The 17,037-nt window shown below is 41.0% G+C and overlaps 1 protein-coding gene across 1 annotated transcript in view; it reads right to left on the bottom strand.

The window, feature by feature from the left end:
* Positions 1–17,037, bottom strand: part of SLC12A4 (solute carrier family 12 member 4) — a 394,075-nt gene that overhangs the window by 154,154 nt on the left and 222,884 nt on the right. The window contains exon 9 of the mRNA XM_073657959.1: positions 4,603–4,767. Within this exon, the coding sequence (XP_073514060.1) occupies positions 4,603–4,767 (165 nt within the window). The remainder of the gene's footprint in view (positions 1–4,602; positions 4,768–17,037) is intronic.

Below are 17,037 nucleotides of genomic sequence, written 5' to 3'. Positions count from 1 at the left end.
AGGCCGGCACAGGTCTGTGGAGTTATCTTGGCCCACTCCTCCATGTAGATCTTCTCCAAGTTATCTAGGTTCATTGGGTGTCTCATGTGGACTTTATTCTTGAGCTCCTTCCACAAGTTTTCAATTGGGTTAAGGTCAGGAGACTGACTAGGCCACTCCAAAACCTTGACTTTTTCCCTCTTGAACCAGGCCTTGGTTTTCTTGGCTGTGTGCTTTGGGTCGTTGTCTTGTTGGAAGATGAAATTACGACCCATCTTAAGATCCTTGATGGAGGAGCGGAGGTTCTTGGCCAAAATCTCCAGGTAGGCCGTGCTATCCATCTTCCCATGGATGTGGACCAGATGGCCAGGCCCCTTGGCTGAGAAACAGCCCCACAGCATGATGCTGCCACCACCATGCTTGACTGTAGGGATGGTATTCTTGGGGTCGTATGCAGTGCCATCCAGTCTCCAAACGTCACGTGTGTGGTTGGCACCAAAGATCTCGATCTTGGTCTCATCAGACCATAGAACCTTGAACCAGTCTGTCTCAGAGTCCTCCAAGTGATCATGAGCAAACTGTAGACGAGCCTTGACATGACGCTTTGAAAGTAAAGGTACCTTACGGGCTCGTCTGGAACGGAGACCATTGCGGTGGAGTACGTTACTTATGGTATTGACTGAAACCAATGTCCCCACTGCCATGAGATCTTTCTCGGAGCTCCTTCCTTGTTGTCCTTGGGTTAGCCTTGACTCTTCGGACAAGCCTGGCATCGGCACGGGAGGACACTTTCAAAGGCTGTCCAGGCCGTGGAAGGCTAACAGTAGTTCCATAAGCCTTCTACTTACGGATGATGCTCCCAACAGTGGAGACAGGTAGGCCCAACTCCTTGGAAAGGGTTTTGTACCCCTTGCCAGCCTTGTGACCCTCCACGATCTTGTCTCTGATGGCCTTGGAATGCTCCTTTGTCTTTCCCATGTTGACCATGTCTGAGTGCTGTTCACAAGTTTGGGGAGGGTCTTAAATAGTCAGAAAAGGCTGGCAAAAGAGATCTTTAATCCACACATGTGAAGCTCATTATTCTTGGTGCCTGAACTACTTCTTAATACTTTAGGGGGACCAAACAGAATTCTTGTGGTTTGAGGGGTTGAATAATAAATGACACTCTGAATTAACTTTTAACGTTTAAAAAAAAAACAAAAAAAAAAAAACAGAAACAAAATTTGCTGCAGTGCATTTCCCACTTCCAGGCTGATCTACAGTACAAATGTCACAATGCCAAGTTAATTCCGCATGTGTCAACCAGCTAAATCTGCAGGGGGTTGAATACTACTTGTAGGCACTGTATATATATATATATATATATATATATATATCTATATATATATATATAGATAGATATGTAGATATCTATCTCTCTATATATATATATATATATATATATATATATATATATATATATATATATATATATATATATACACACACATATACATACACATACACAGTACAGACCAAAAGTTTGGACACACCTTCTCATTTAAAGATTTTTCTGTTTTTTTCATGACCATGAAAATTGTACATTCACACTGAAGGCATCAAAACTATGAATTAACACATGTGGAATTATATACTTAACAAAAAAGTGTGAAACAACTGAAAATGTCTTATATTCTAGGTTCTTCAAAGTAGCCACCTTTTGCTTTGATGACTGCTTTGCACACTCTTGGCATTCTCTTGATGAGCTTCAAGAGGTAGTCACCAGAAATGGTTTTCACTTCACAGGTGTGCCCTGTCAGGTTTAATAAGTGTGATTTCTTGCCTTATAAATGTGGTTGGGACCATCAGTTCTGTTGTGCAGAAGTCTGGTGGATACACAGCTGATAGTCCTACTGAATAGACTGCTAGAATTTGTATTATGGCAAGAAAAAAGCAGCTAAGTAAAGAAAAACGAGTGGCCATCATTACTTTAAGAAATGAAGGTCAGTCAGTCCGAAAAATTGGGAAAACTTTGAAAGTGTCCCCAAGTGCAGTTGCAAAAACCATCAAGCGCTACAAAGAAACTGGCTCACATGAGGACGACCCCAGGAAAGGAAGACCAAGAGTCACCTCTGCTTCTGAGGATAAGTTTATCCAAGTCACCAGCCTCAGAAATTGCAGTTTAAAAGCAGCTCAGATTAGAGACCAGGTCAATGCCACACAGAGTTCTAGCTGCAGACACATCTCTACAACAACTGTTAAGAGGAGACTTTGTGCAGCAGGCCTTCATGGGAAAATAGCTGCTAGGAAACCACTGATAAGGACAGGCAACAAGCAGAATAGACTTGTTTGGGCTAAAGAACACAAGGAATGGACATTAGACCAGTGGAAAAATGTGATTTGGTCTGATGAGTCCAAATTTGAGATCTTTGGTTCCAACCACCATGTCTTTGTGCGACGCAGAAAAGTTGAACCGATGGACTCTACATGCCTGGTTCCGACCGTGTAGCATGGAGGAGGAGGTGTGATGGTGTGGGGGTGCTTTGTTGGTGACACTGTTGGGGATTTATTCAAAATTGAAGGCATCCTGAACCAGCATGGCTACCACAGCATCTTGCAGCGGCATGCTATTCCATCTGGTTTGAGTTTAGTTGGACCATCATTTATTTTTCAACAGGACAATGACCCCAAACACACCTCCAGGCTGTGTAAGGGCTATTTGACCAAGCAGGAGAGTGATGGGGTGCTACGCCAGATGACCTGGCCTCCACAGTCACCAGACCTGAACCCAATCGAGATGGTTTGGGGTGAGCTGGACCGCAGATTGAAGGCAAAAGGGCCAACAAGTGCTAAGCATCTCTGGGAACTCCTTCAAGATTGTTGGAAGACCATTTCCGGTGACTACCACTTGAAGCTCATCAAGAGAATGCCAAGAGTGTGCAAAGCAGTCATCAAAGCAAAAGGTGGCTACTTTGAAGAACCTAGAATATAAGACATATTTTCAGTTGTTTCACACTTTTTTGTTAAGTATATAATTCCACATGTGTTAATTCATAGTTTTGATGCCTTCAGTGTGAATGTACAATTTTCAAAGTCATGAAAAAACAGAAAAATCTTTAAATGAGAAGGTGTGTCCAAACTTTTGGTCTGTACTGTATATCTATTAACATTTATTAAAACTTACATTTTAAAGGGGATTTGATTTTCTTTTAAATACTTTAATGTTTGATATCAGTATTTTATATTACCTATACTCTCTGTGGTGAATGAATAATGGTTTATGGGTTTGAGAACCACTATGAAATACTTACAATGAGGTCAGCCAAGAGTTCAATTCTTTGGTTTGCAGTAGTCAGCTTTCAATTTGGTATGTGATTTATTACTGTAAAGAATCTGATTTAGTGCTAAATTTAATCCAGTGAATATTACAGTATAATTGCTATCAAGTTATCTTGATAAAATGGTCCAGTTTTGCTACTAGATGCTTCCACAGTTCTAATTGAGACTCCTTTGAATAAAGTCCCTCCCAGACCCTCTGATCTCACTGTATGATCTTTCAGGTCACAGTAGACTGGACTTACTAGGTATACTTCTCCAAATGAGAGACCTGGAGCAGTTTGCAAAAGTAGAGTGGTCCAAAATTCCAGTTGAAAGTTGTAAGAAGGTTGTAGATGGGTATAGGAAGCGATTGATTGCAGTTATTTATTCCAAAGGGTGTGCAACCAAATGTTAAGTTGAGGGTGCCAAAATTTTTGTCAGGCCCATTTTTGGGGTTTTGTGTGAAATGATGTCCAATTTGCCTTTTTTCTCAGCTTTTTTGTGTTGTTCCAGCACACAATAAAAATAAACATGTGTATAACAAAATATGTGTAATTGCAATAATTTTCTGGGAGAAATACTTCACTTTCTGGAACAATTTCAAGGGTACCAACACTTTCGGCCATGACTGTATTTCATCTACTGTATGTTTTCAGAAGCATTCCCAAATTCATACAGTATTTCTTCTGTAAGGGAGGACACAAATCTCCTATTCATCTCTAAATAGGAAGATATTCAAGGGTCTCTTTGTAGGTGGTATAGATGTTAATGTCCCAGTCCACGTCTGCAATTTATTGGCTTTTCACTTAAGTCATTGGCTCATACTTGTGCTAGAATTCAACCCGTTAAGGGAGCATACTTGACCTTTAGAAAAAGTTTACTATATAAAATAATACACAGATTTTTTGACAGTAGCTGCGATGAGTAGGTTTAGGAACTGTCCCGATTCCCAACACTAAAGCTCCTTGAATTTCCATTCCCTCAATTCCCTTGCCTAACCCCAAATGAAAGCCTACCCCTTTGTCATTTGATGGGACAGCTTCCACTTTCTCTAGTCTGTCACGGTGTCTCTGCTACAGATGGATTACAGAATGGAATAGAAGAGCATAAAATTAAACCTTGTGTTCTCTGTATGAGGTCAACAAGGCTGTCTGCAATTAGTAGTATATAGAAAAGTATGCAAACTAACAACCTGTGTAGGAAAGCGTATCTCCTACTTTTTTTATAACAGTCATTTTTAGGATTAGTGCTGCTTTTAACTAGAAAGTTTAGACCCCCCAAAAGTTATGTGGTTTAGAAAAGGTGGTACGCATAAAAACGTCTTACCAGTCACAGAAGGGAAAAAGATGCCAACAAGGACTGTAAATGTAGTTGTGATGTCTGCTAAGACATATAGATGAAGCTTACTCTTAGATCCCTGAACTTCCCAAGAATGGATGTTTGATTTTTCCATTATTTCACCTTTTTCTAGGTAGGTACTCCATAAGTTATCTGTGAATTTCAATAAACAAAGTATAGTAACATTTAATTGGTTTTGCACACAATTATATCAGAAAAACATGGAGATCCGCATAATTATGTCAAGTAGCACCAGCTAAAGGTATTATAACATCATGCTTTTTTAAAAAGTACTATCCACAAAGTCTCTCATAGCCTCAAAGTGGAAATCCATAGGTCCCCCTTCTCTTCCTGAGATTATTGAAAAAATTTTAATTCATAATTCGTTTAAATTATCTCATGCCTTAAGGAATAATTTATTAAAGAGTTATTACTCTTGGGGCACAATTTTTACTCCAGGCAAGAAGAGCCGGTTAATAAAAACATATTTGTATTTCTTTGTCAGATTTTACATTTTTAAATTAGAAATGCTGAATAATACTTTCTACTGTTCACCCATGGTTTAACAATACTTAGATGATCTGTTGCTATGTGTTTCCTTTTATTTTCCTTCCCCTCCCCTAATCTTCCTTCTACTTTCCATTCCCTTGTTAACCTGATCTTATTTCTTTCCTATTATTTACTTTCCCTTTATACCTTCCTTTACTCCCACCCCCCTTTTCTCATAACTGACTTCTTTCTTATCCCTTCCTTTCTTTCCCTCTCTCTATTACCCTTGATTTTCCATGTTACAATCTTCACTCTTGTCAAGTTTACATTCAGATTTGGAAATGGATATCCCTCCCCCCTTATATTGTAAAAAATCCCTCAATAAAAAGAATTGAAAAAAATATATATTTAATAGTGATTTTTCTGTAACTTCTTTTACCAACTCTATGATTCTTGTAACTTTTTGTATACAGTGGATGAAAAGTCTACATGTGCCGCCCCGGCTGGCTGCTGCGGTCAGCACGGTGGTCAGAGTGCTAGTCAAGCCCGACTGGGGGGGCGCACCAGTCTTTGTTAATTGTGGGGTTAATAATAAAATAATAAAAAAGGTTTGTGGCGCCAGTTGGGAAGTTCGGCCTGGTATGGCTGGGCACTGATGAAGGCCCCTCGGAGTTAGGTGGTGATGAACAGTGCCAGATGATTAACCCTTCCAAGCAGGGCTGTTGGAGCAGGAATGGCGCAGCAGAGAATAATCAGCGTTAGATGAGGTAATAATTGGTTTGTACCTTTTACTTTAGTTCTGCAAACAGTTCCAGAAGTTTCCATACAATTCACATCCAGGGTTTTGGTCGTACTTGCACGGTTAGAGTTCAATTTCTCTGCTGTGATGTTGTGTAGCCTTCCTGCTGCTAATCATATCTCTGGTAAAAGACTAATAGGGACCCTAGAGATCCAAGATAGCCAGGTACTGGATCCGTGATCCCTTCCAGCGAGCAGGCAGCTTGAATCCTGTGGGAAAACACTTACTTTCTCTTTCAGCAATGTTCCTGACTCTATGCACTGCTGAGCTCCTGGGCATAACACTTCACTGCTCTTTATATGAAGAACGAGCAGCCTCTCAGTTTAGCACTGACTCTGGAAGTCTCCGTACTCTAGGGACGGATACCCTGCCTTGTGCAGCTTATCCTCTGCAGAGAGCACACTGCTCTTCTCTACACACGGACCTCCATGATGCTACATCTCCTCCCATCTTCACTGCTCTATTGAAACACACTACATTTCAAGGGAATCTGTGACCCCCTGGGAGTTATCAGGCCTCTATACATACAGGTTATAGAAAAGTAAATCTATACATACCTTTATGGCCCATAGTAGAGGTCTGATTGCAGAGAAAAGAGTTTTAATCAATTCAGTTTTGTACAGGCTTGGCATCCGCTGGACATGCCAAGAAATCCCCACCCATCTGTTTATTATTCCCCTAAATCCCAGCCTATATGCTTATTTATCATATTTCCACCCTCCCTTGAACGTCACAGGGCCTTGTGACAGGCCCTGTGACGTGCACTCACATAGAGCGTGCTTTGCTTCATCCTGGCTCTGTCTCTGTGATCTATGTGCTGGCTGATTGCCTGAAAAACTGATGTCAAGTCTAGGATCGGTGCTCTAAGAGAAGCCTGTGACACCACAATCCCTGCTCCGACTGCCTGTTAAGAAAGAAGAGATCCCTGCCTGATCTCTCTTCATACACCCCAATCCCCCGTCTTTTTACCCCCCTCCCCAAATTCCGTTTCTGCCACCGAGCGCTGATCAGTACTTGATCGCTCAATTTCTGGCAGTTTTTTTTTTCCGTGCATCCTGCAGTGGCAAGGGCTGATCAGTGACCCAAATCACTGATCAACGTCCATGCTCCCTTTTTGTTGTCCCTGTCAATTCCCACCCCCCCCCCCCAACTTTGCACCACCTCCGTGCGTGCATCCAGCAGCTGCCGATCGCTGACGCGAATCACCGATCAGCACTTGTGTTCGCTGTTTTACACTGTTTTTATCCACTGACTTTTTTATTTTGCACAGAGCAGTCACGCGGTCCGATTGTGCGCCGTGCTTGACCTTGTGGTGCCTCAGAAGCCTGCTACACCACAATCGCTGCTCCTGCTGCTACAGAAAAAGACTGAAGACAACTAAGTAGATTTTTTGCTCCCTCCTCATCCACCCTAATCCCCCTCTTCCCGCCACCAAGCGCTGATCAGTACTTGATCGTTCATCTTTTGGCAGTTTTTTTTTCGTGCTTCCTGCAGCGGCAGAACGCTCTCTGTTTTACACTTTTTTTTCCTCCCTCCCTTTTGCACCACCTTCGTGCACACATCCAGCAGTCACCGAGCGTTGATCAGTGACACAGGTCACTGATCCGCACTCGTGCTCACTGTTAGCACCACCTCCGGTTACTTTTTTTTTTATCTTTTTCTTTTAAAAAAAAGTTTACACCAAGCACACTGACACACACACACACACACACAACTGAATAAAGTACTGACACACACACTACAGACATAAAAAAAGAACAAGTCCCGCTTGTCTAAAACCCGCTATACGCTTTCCTTGCCTCCGACACGGACAGAGAAGGAGAGGATCCCACTTATCTTTATTTTTCTGACTCCTCGTCATTGTCGTCTTCCTCTTCCTCCTCAGGTGATACTGAACCACCACTTAGACGCCCCAGAACAGAAGAGTAACCAGCGCCCCCCATTACTGACCCAGTATGGATACCGAAAATTATGAGCCACTGATTTCTGACTTTGTAGCGGAATCAGAAATCAAGTTTGACACCACCAGCCTCACAGAAATAGACTTTTTCAAAGTCTTTTTCTCTGAGTATTTATTTAAACCACAGGTGGACCAAACTAATTTGTACGCTCAACAATTTTGGCACAAAACCGCTCTTCAGCATTTTCTAACTGGACTTCTGTAGAAGCAGTAGAAATGATGAAGTTTTGGGGCCTCGTCCTTCACATGGGATACTGAAGAAGCCAGAAACTCAACAATACTGAGGTGCTGATGTTTTGTATAACACTAAAGTGTTCCAAGTGGTCATGACCTGGACACGTTTTGAGGCCATCCACAAGTTCTTGCATTACAACGATAATGTACGGTGTCCTGCACGAGATGACCCTTACTTTGATCGTCTTTTCAAAGTTCGGCCGGTCATCGAGCACTTCAACAACAAGTTTGCTGAAGTGTACGTGCCCCAAAGGGACATCTGCGTGGGTGAGTCCCGAATTCATTTTAAGGGGAGGCCTGGATTCCGGCAGTACCCGCCCAGTAAAAGGGCCAGGTACGGAATTAAGCTGTACAAACTTTGTGAGAGTACAGCTCAGGGTACATCCACAAGTTTAGGGTTTATGAAGGCAACGGCTCCCAGACTGAACTCCCTGAATGCCCCCCCTGTCCTGGGAGTGAGTGGGAAAACTGTGTGGGATTTGGTGCACCCACCGCTGAAGCAAGGTTATCACCTCTACGTGGTTAACTTTTATACCAGCATCCCACTGTCCAAGTCCCTCTCTGCGCGAGGTACCGCAGCCTGCGGTACTTTACAAAAAAATCAGAGAGGCCTCCCAAAGACGCTAATTGGGCAGATGCTCAGAAGGGGTAAGAGCGGAGCACAATGTAGCGACCACCAGCTGGTTGTCAAGTACAAGAGGGATGTTCTTCTCCTGACCACCATACATTGTGATGGCAGCACCCCCAGCACTGTACGAGGTTTCTCTACACAGGTCATCAAGCCAGACTGTGTTTTGGAGTACAACAAGTACATGGGGGGAGTTAATCTCTCTGATCAAGTCCTACAGCTGTACAGTGCTTTGAAAAAGGCCAGGGTGTGAAACAAGAAGCTGGCCGTGCACATCGTACAGATGGCAATGCACAATGCTTTCCTGCTATCATGTCATACCTTCAGTTCCAGGAGATAGTGCTCAAGGCCCTGATACTTGGCAGAGGCGGAGGAGCAGGCCCCAGTTCTTCCGGAACTGAAGGACCTTGAATCGTACCTAGTCAGCATTTCACAGGGGAGATCCCTCAAGGAAGAAAAAAAGGTGAGTCACAAAAGAGGTGCAGAGTGTGTTACCAAAGGGGTATACGCAAGGACACCATTTATCAATGTGAGACCTGCCACGACAAACCTGGCCTGTGTATGAAAGAATGCTTCAGACTGTACGACACATCCATGGATTACTAAATTCAGTTCTGACTTACACAACTGAAGCATGACAACCTGACTAATACTACACAACTGACGTAGGACAATCTGACGAACGCTACACAACTGACGTATAACACTACATTATAAAATTCACATATTAGGAATCAGTAGATAAGTTCCAAAAAGGGGGCACTTGATGGGCATTTTCACTATTTAGGCACATCAGGGGCTCTGCAAACGCGACAGGACGCTCACAGACCATTCCATCAAAGTCTGCAGTCCAAAACGTCACTCATTCACTTCCGAGCCCTGATGTGCATCAAAGAAATGGCTTTCCCCCACATATGGGGTATCAGCGTACTAAGGAGAAATTGTACCACAACATTTGGGGTCCAATTTCTCCTAGTACCCTTGTGAAAATAAAAAATAATTTCGGCTAAAAGATCATTTTTGTGGAAAAAATGATTTTTTCTTCCACGGCTTTACGTTATAAACTTCTGCAAATCACTTGGGAGTTCAAAGTGCTCACCACACGTCTAAAATGGGGTCACTTGTGGGGGTTTCCACTGTTTAGGCACATCAGGGGCTCTCCAAACGCAACATTGCGTCCGCTAGCTTCTGCGCTCAATTCCAGCGAGTGTTGCCTTAAAAACATTAAAACGGTGCTCTTTCCCTTCCGAGCCCTACGCCTACACAATGGCTTTCCCACATATGGGGTATTAGCGTACTCAGGAGAAATTGCACAACAACTTTTGAGGTCCAATTTTTCCTGCTACCTTTGTGAAAATAAAAAAATTGTGGTCTTGTGTTAAAAAAAAACGTATATGTTCATTTTTTCCCTTTCACATTCGATTAATTGCGGTGAAGTACATGAAGGGTTAATAAACTTTTTAGAATGGTGTCACTTTGGGGTATTTTCTGTCATATATACCACTCAAAGTGACTTCAAATGTGGTGTGGTCCCTAAAAAATGGTTTTGTATATTTTGTTGTAAAAATGAGAAATTGCTGGTCAAATTTTAACCCTTATAACTTCCTAAGAACAAAAAGATGTTGGTTCCAAAATTGTGCTGATGTAAAGTAGACATGTGGGAAATGTTATTTATTAACTATTTCGTGTAACATATCTCGCTGATTTAAGGGCATGAAAATTCAAATTTTAAACATTTTCACCATATTTCCGATTTTTTCACAAATAAACGCAAGTCATGTTGAATAAATTTTACCACTATCATGAAGTACAATATGTCACGAAAAAACACTCAGGATCAGCGGGATCCGCTGAAGCGTTCCAGAGTTAATACCTCAAAGTGACAGTGGTCAGAATTGTAAAAATTGGCCTGGTCATTTTTGTGCAAACAACCTTCGGGGGTAAAGGGGTTAAAGTAATCGAAAAAAGTTTTAAAAAATATGAAAAAAATAAAAAAAACACATGTTCAAATCACCCTTTTGTCCCATTAAAAAATATATTATATATATTATATATATATATATATATATATATATATATACATACACACACATATTTGAAATCACTGCGTTTGTAAAAGTCAAATGTATCAAAATATAAAATAAATTAATGGTAAACAGTTTAAGAAGAGAAAAAATCAAAACGAGATAATTATGTTTTTTGGCCGCCACAACATTGCAATAAGAGGTGATCAAAACATTATATCTACCTCAAAATAACAACAATAAAAATGTAAGCTCAGGGAGCAAAAAATAAGCCCTCACACAGTCCAAGATTCCCGAAAAATGAAAACATTACGAGTCTCGGTAAATGGCGACACAAGCAAAAAAATTTCTCTTACAAATTTCAGAATTTTTTTATTGGCACTTATATATATATATATATATATATATATATATATATATATATATATATATATATATATATATATATATATATATATATATATATATATATATATATATATATATATATATGTTTTGTATCTGCATACTCGTACTGATCTGGAGAATCATATTGCCAGGTCAGTTTTACCATATAATGAATATGGCAAATAGAAAAAAATAATAATAATGGAATTGCACTTTTTTTTGCAATTTCAACGCAGTTGGATTTGTATTCCCGCGTTTCAGTGCATCACATGATAAAATGTAAAATGGGTCATTCAAAAGTACAACTTGTCCCACCGAAAACAATCCTTCATACGGCTATGGCGACAAAAAAAATTAAAAAGTTATGGCTCTTGGAATAAAAGGAGGAAAAACATGAAAGTGTAAAAACAGAAAATTGCAAGGTCATGAAGGGGTTAATGTCACCCATAATTTGTATAAAATTGATTAAGAAACAAACTGAAATAATTTTGAAAGGGAAAATAAAACTAAAATAATGTGTCTGCATAAGTGTGAACACCCTCTTACAGTCGGGGATGTGGTTGTGTTCAGAATTAGCCAAGAACATTTATACTCACGGTAAATAGTAGTCAGTACACAGCTACCATCATTTACAGTGATTCTGTGTAACCCCATATGTGTGTAAAGTTTATCTATTCCAGTAGGATTTTCATGACATTTTCTTAGCTGCATTTTACAGCAAAACCCAGGGTCCATAAACATTTTATAACACAGCAAAGGGGTCTCTCATTTTCGAAAGTTATCAGTCAAGAGAAGGGTACAAAAACTTTCTAATGGATTAGATATACCATGGAACATTGTGAAGACAATCATCAAGAGGCTTACATTTGGAACAACAGTGAAATTACCTAAAATTTAACATCCCTCAAAAACAAAAAGAAAATTGGTGGTGGAGGTCTACAGCAACATTAAAGGAGCTTTAGAAATTTCTGTCAATGACTGGTCGTGTACTGCATGTGACAGCAATTGCCTGTATTCTTCATATGTCGGGACTCTCAAATTGAGAATCTCTGGGTGACCTGAAGAGGGAGCTGTACATAGTAGATGGCCTCGCAATCTGACTTTAAGATTGAGGCCACGGCCCCAATATCAGTATTTGGTCAGTAATTTTTCTCAGGAGTGGAAGCCAAAACCAGGAGTGGGTGATGAATGCAGAATTGGTGCAATTGTTTCTATTATACCTTTTTTCTGATTGTTCCCCACTTGGTTTTGGCTCCCACTCCTGAGAAAAAATACTGATCAAATACTGATAGTGGGGCTGTGGCCTTAGAGCACTACTACATTGAAGAGCAAGTCAAGATTGCCAATTCTAGATGTGTCATGCTGATAAGACTCCTAACTAAAAAAGCTTAATGTTGTTAAAAATTCAAAATGGTACTTCAGCAAGTCGTAATTTAAGAGTGTGCATACTCATGCAACCACACTATTTTAGTTCTTTAATTTTCTTTTTCTACGTGAAAAGATTTCAAAGGATTTATATAGATTATGGGTGACATTAAAGGTGGGTAAAGTTCTGAAATAACTTCATCCTTCTTGGTATGATTTTTGTATTACATGGCAAAAAAACAAGACCTTTTAAAAAGAGTGTGAAGACTTTTTATATCCACTGTAAATTTACTTCCCCCTGCATTTCTCTTTCCAGAATTGTATTCACGCTTTAGCAATTTTTGGTATTTCCATAATAGAGACTCCTATTTTGAGGTAAAACTCACATCTATCAGACATTTTTGGAACAAAACAAGAATGTGTAAGGTGGGTATAACTTAATACCTTATTACCTTATATTATTAATTCAGCTGTTAATCTTGAAGCAAAAAAAATCTGATCCTTCTAGGTCAGTGATCTCAGTAGTACTTTAGAATCATGCAAGCCAAAAAGTAGGAGGTTCAGAAGTGCCTCCTCCACAGTTTCCTCAGGGGGTACATAGCTTCCATGCAGCTAGTGGGCCCACTGGGATGGTGAGGACCAACACATGCTTCAGATCCCCGAGAAAGTAGCACTTCCAATAGCTGAAGTATCTGGTAGAGCACAGAGAGAAGGGCGTAACTTCCCTACTAGCCTTCTTTAAGTCTGTGGCATACAAGACCACCTGGACCACACTCAGCATATCAGTTTCCCTTGTCAGGGGGGCACAGAAACACCACCACCACCATCCCATCTTCCACACTTGGCAGGTAACAGCAAAGAAGGCTTGACTGTTGAACTTGTCAGAAGTTCCTAATTAGGGGAGTACGGTAAGTGTATTTTTCTGAGACACTCAAGTGACAATTTTTATTGTATTTTGGACACTCAGGGCAAATTATTACTATTTAAGGGAGACGTCGGGGCAGGTTTAATCTTTGAGGGCATGATTACTTTTTTTAAATTGAGTTTGTCATCAAAGAATGATAGCACCTGTCTTTGGTTTGAACTAAGCGCACCCTTAGTGTGGTCAAACATTTTAGTGCCCCTTTCATCCTACTTGTTTTCCCTCTATTTCCGACCCACCTCTATTTTGATTGACAGGTATGGCTCTATAGAGAAAGAGAAGAATGGAGATTGAGGGAAATAAGTAGGTGGGAAGGTGCACTTAAATGTTTGGCCACACCAAGGGTGCACCGAGCACCTGTAATTGGTTTGAACCTGCATTCTGCTCTGACAGAGCCTTTAACCCCTTCACCCCAAAGCCTGTTTTCGCCTTCCTGACCAAGCCAATTTTTTTAAATTCTGACCAGCGTAACTCTATGAGGCAATAACTCTGGAACGCTTTAATGGATCATAGCAATTCTGAGACTGTTTTCTCATGACATATTGTACTTCATAACAGGGGTAAAATGTGTTCGGTACGACTTGTGTTTACGTGTGGAAATATCTGAAAATTTGGCTTAAGTTTCTAGACTTTCAAACTTTTAATTTTTATGCCCTTAAACCATAGTTATGTCACACAAAATAGTGAAAAAATAACATTTCCCACATATAAGTAAAAAATTGAGTTTCTTCCAATTGAATAACTGAATATCAGATGCAAAAAACCTTATATATCAAATCACAGTAAATCAGGAAGCCCAAAAGCACAAGGGATGGGAGAATTATTTCAAAGTTTATTTAAAATGTACAAATTAATACAAAAACAGGTGACTGGAAAAAGGAGATAAGCGCAACTAAAAAAGTGGAGATGTAATTTAACCCTATAAATAAGAGACAAAAAAATCCCAAACCTGGATTCCCAAAAGGATAGCCTTATAAGAATATCAGAATAGTAAATGTTGATATAAAAATCAGACTAATCTGATTATGCACAGTATTATTAATGCTGGTAAATATTATATGAATGCAAAGCCATAAAAATAAAAAAATGCATCCCTCTACACCCCTCAAGGAATTTATCTAGTGGCATAGTTTTATAGTAATGATTATAATGCTTTTTGTTTTACTGGTGTATGAATTAAAAATGTGGTGCAGCGCCTGGTATGTATGGCACCACTCATCCCTCTTCCTGGTATGTATGGCACCTTTGATCCCAGTATGTATGGTCCCCCTCATCCCTCTGCCTGGTATGCTTGGCACCCCCTGATCCCCATCACGCTGCACACAAAAAACAAACAATTATGCTCACCTCCTCTCTCCTCTAGCGCTGCGTCCTGCTCTGCTGCCGGCAGGGATCTCACTGTGTGATCTGTGCATGACGTTACTGCCACGCGCCCTCACCCTGTGAGATGTTGTGCCAGAATAGTCACTGCTCCCACGCCGGGACTGTGTGCGTGGGGAGCAGTGACCATTCACTCACCTTAATAGCGCGCACAATGTAGCCGCAGTGCGGCTCCTGGTATGGCCGACAGAATTAACTGGGTAGAAAGGCAAAATGAGCAATTGTAAGTACACAGGGCTATATAATATGATTGAATATATTAAGAGGATACTAATTTTAATGGGAGTGCTTCTTTAATCTGTCAAGAATTTTTCAATCCATATGGATGTGGGCTGCGCAGAATGGCATCATGGGCCGCATGTGGCCCCTGGGATGCAGGATTAGCACCCTGGGTTTAAAGGCTATAAACCAACAAGCCCTTCTTTTTCGTTCAAAATTACCATTAAATTGTGCTGCCAAGTTTTTTAGATCTGTTTTTTTGCCATATTTCGTTTGTATCAATGGCAGAGTATTCAAACCCCTATAATCTTACACTCTCCTTCATACAGTAAAGTGTTGTTGCAAAATACTGATGACCTATTCACCTGGCACGCCCACTGTTCTGCTGCTATTTTCTCTGGCGATGACAACTCAATTTAATGCCTTTAAGTATCCGGCTGATTCAATTCTAGCTATGCTCTCTGTACTGAGAAATGATTGCCAGTTGTTTATGTATTACACACCAGCACCCACCTTGTATGCAGAGGGCTTAGCTCCTGAGCCGCTCTAAATTTTGTGTCCCAACAAGAGAAGTACATGTATATCAAATGTTGGGAACGGGATGATTCCACTACTGCTAAAAACATATGTAATAAATCAGGACTTTAAAAAGGTTCTGAACCTGCTAAACCGCTAGTTACCTGCAGAGATGGGGTTAATCTGCAGGTAAATAGCATTTCAATTATGTCTACCTGCATTACTGGAGCAGTGGCCACAAGGAGAAAGGGAGGTTTTATTCTCCCTGCAGCTGTTCACTTCATGTCTTTGGAGCGGTGCAGCGGATAGTCACCGCTCACTTTACAATGAGCAGCCTGTGCTGCAGTTTATTTGTGCAGCATAAGTGTGCGGAGCAGGCTGTCAGTCTAGGTGCAGGGTGAGTGATTGCAGGTGCTCTCACTGTGTAGTAAACAGTGACTGTAACCTTTCCCAGCACTGGCCCAATGAGTTTAAAGCGGTAGTCCACTACAATAAATAATGCCCCCATCAATTTAAACAGTGGAAAGAAGTGTTTTTGTAAATACCTTCCGCTGTCGTCAATTGTGCCTGTGAGTGACGGCATCGCTGACCGCTCACTGGGCATCACATGACCCCGGATGCAGCCTGCTCTGACATGCGCTGATGGCACATCAAGTTCCGGAGACCCAGATGTGTGAGCCAGTTGCACGAACCCCCGATTGACTGGGCTGTGTGCGGAGTTTCACGGCACGCCATAGCCCAGCATCCAGTGAGCGTTTTCCCTCTCCTTTGTATTTATTGGCCACAAGCGCACATTGGATGCTGGGCAGTGACGTGCAGTGAAATGCCGCCCATAGCCCAGTCAATCGTGGATGCGTGGAACTGGCTCACGCCTCTGGGTCTCCCGAACTTGATGTGCCATCAGCAGATATTGGAGCAGGCTGCAGCGGTAGCACCACTCACAGGCACAAATGACAATGGAAGGAATTTACAAAAAACACTTCTTTCCACTGTTTAAATCGATGGGGGCATTATTTATTGTAGTGGACAACCTCTTTAAGAGAGCAGCTACAAGGAAAATATAACTTCATTTTCACTTGTAGCCACTGCTTCAGTAAGGCCAGGCTATTAATGAAATTATAATGAAGGCACGGTTTAAACTATTTACCGGCAGATTGTCACTATATCTGCATGAAAATAGTGTTTTGGAGATGGTAAGTTTCTTTAAAAGTTGATCACTAATATAATATTAACACAAGGCCTGGATCAGAATATGTTTAAACCCAAAGGCTAAATAATACCAAACTCAAAGCTCTAGGGAGCAGCATTCACTAGAACGCTGGGAGAATAACCAAATGTTTTAGGTCACTGTTAACAATGGTGGGCTGGGAAGGCAGAAGGTGACATCAGGGTGGGTAGAGAAACTTTCAGACATGAAATCTTCACCATTACCAATAACATATTATACTCTCCTCTCGATAAAAAGGGAATTAAACCTACCGGTAATTCTGTTTCCAGGTA

Source organism: Phyllobates terribilis, unplaced genomic scaffold, assembly GCF_046119375.1.
Source record: "Phyllobates terribilis strain yellow unplaced genomic scaffold, ASM4611937v1 Scaffold_13__5_contigs__length_258822181, whole genome shotgun sequence".
In the NCBI taxonomy this organism is placed as follows: domain Eukaryota; kingdom Metazoa; phylum Chordata; class Amphibia; order Anura; family Dendrobatidae; genus Phyllobates; species Phyllobates terribilis.
Note: the sequence above shows the minus strand (reverse complement) of the source record. Positions and strands in the feature narration are given on the sequence as shown.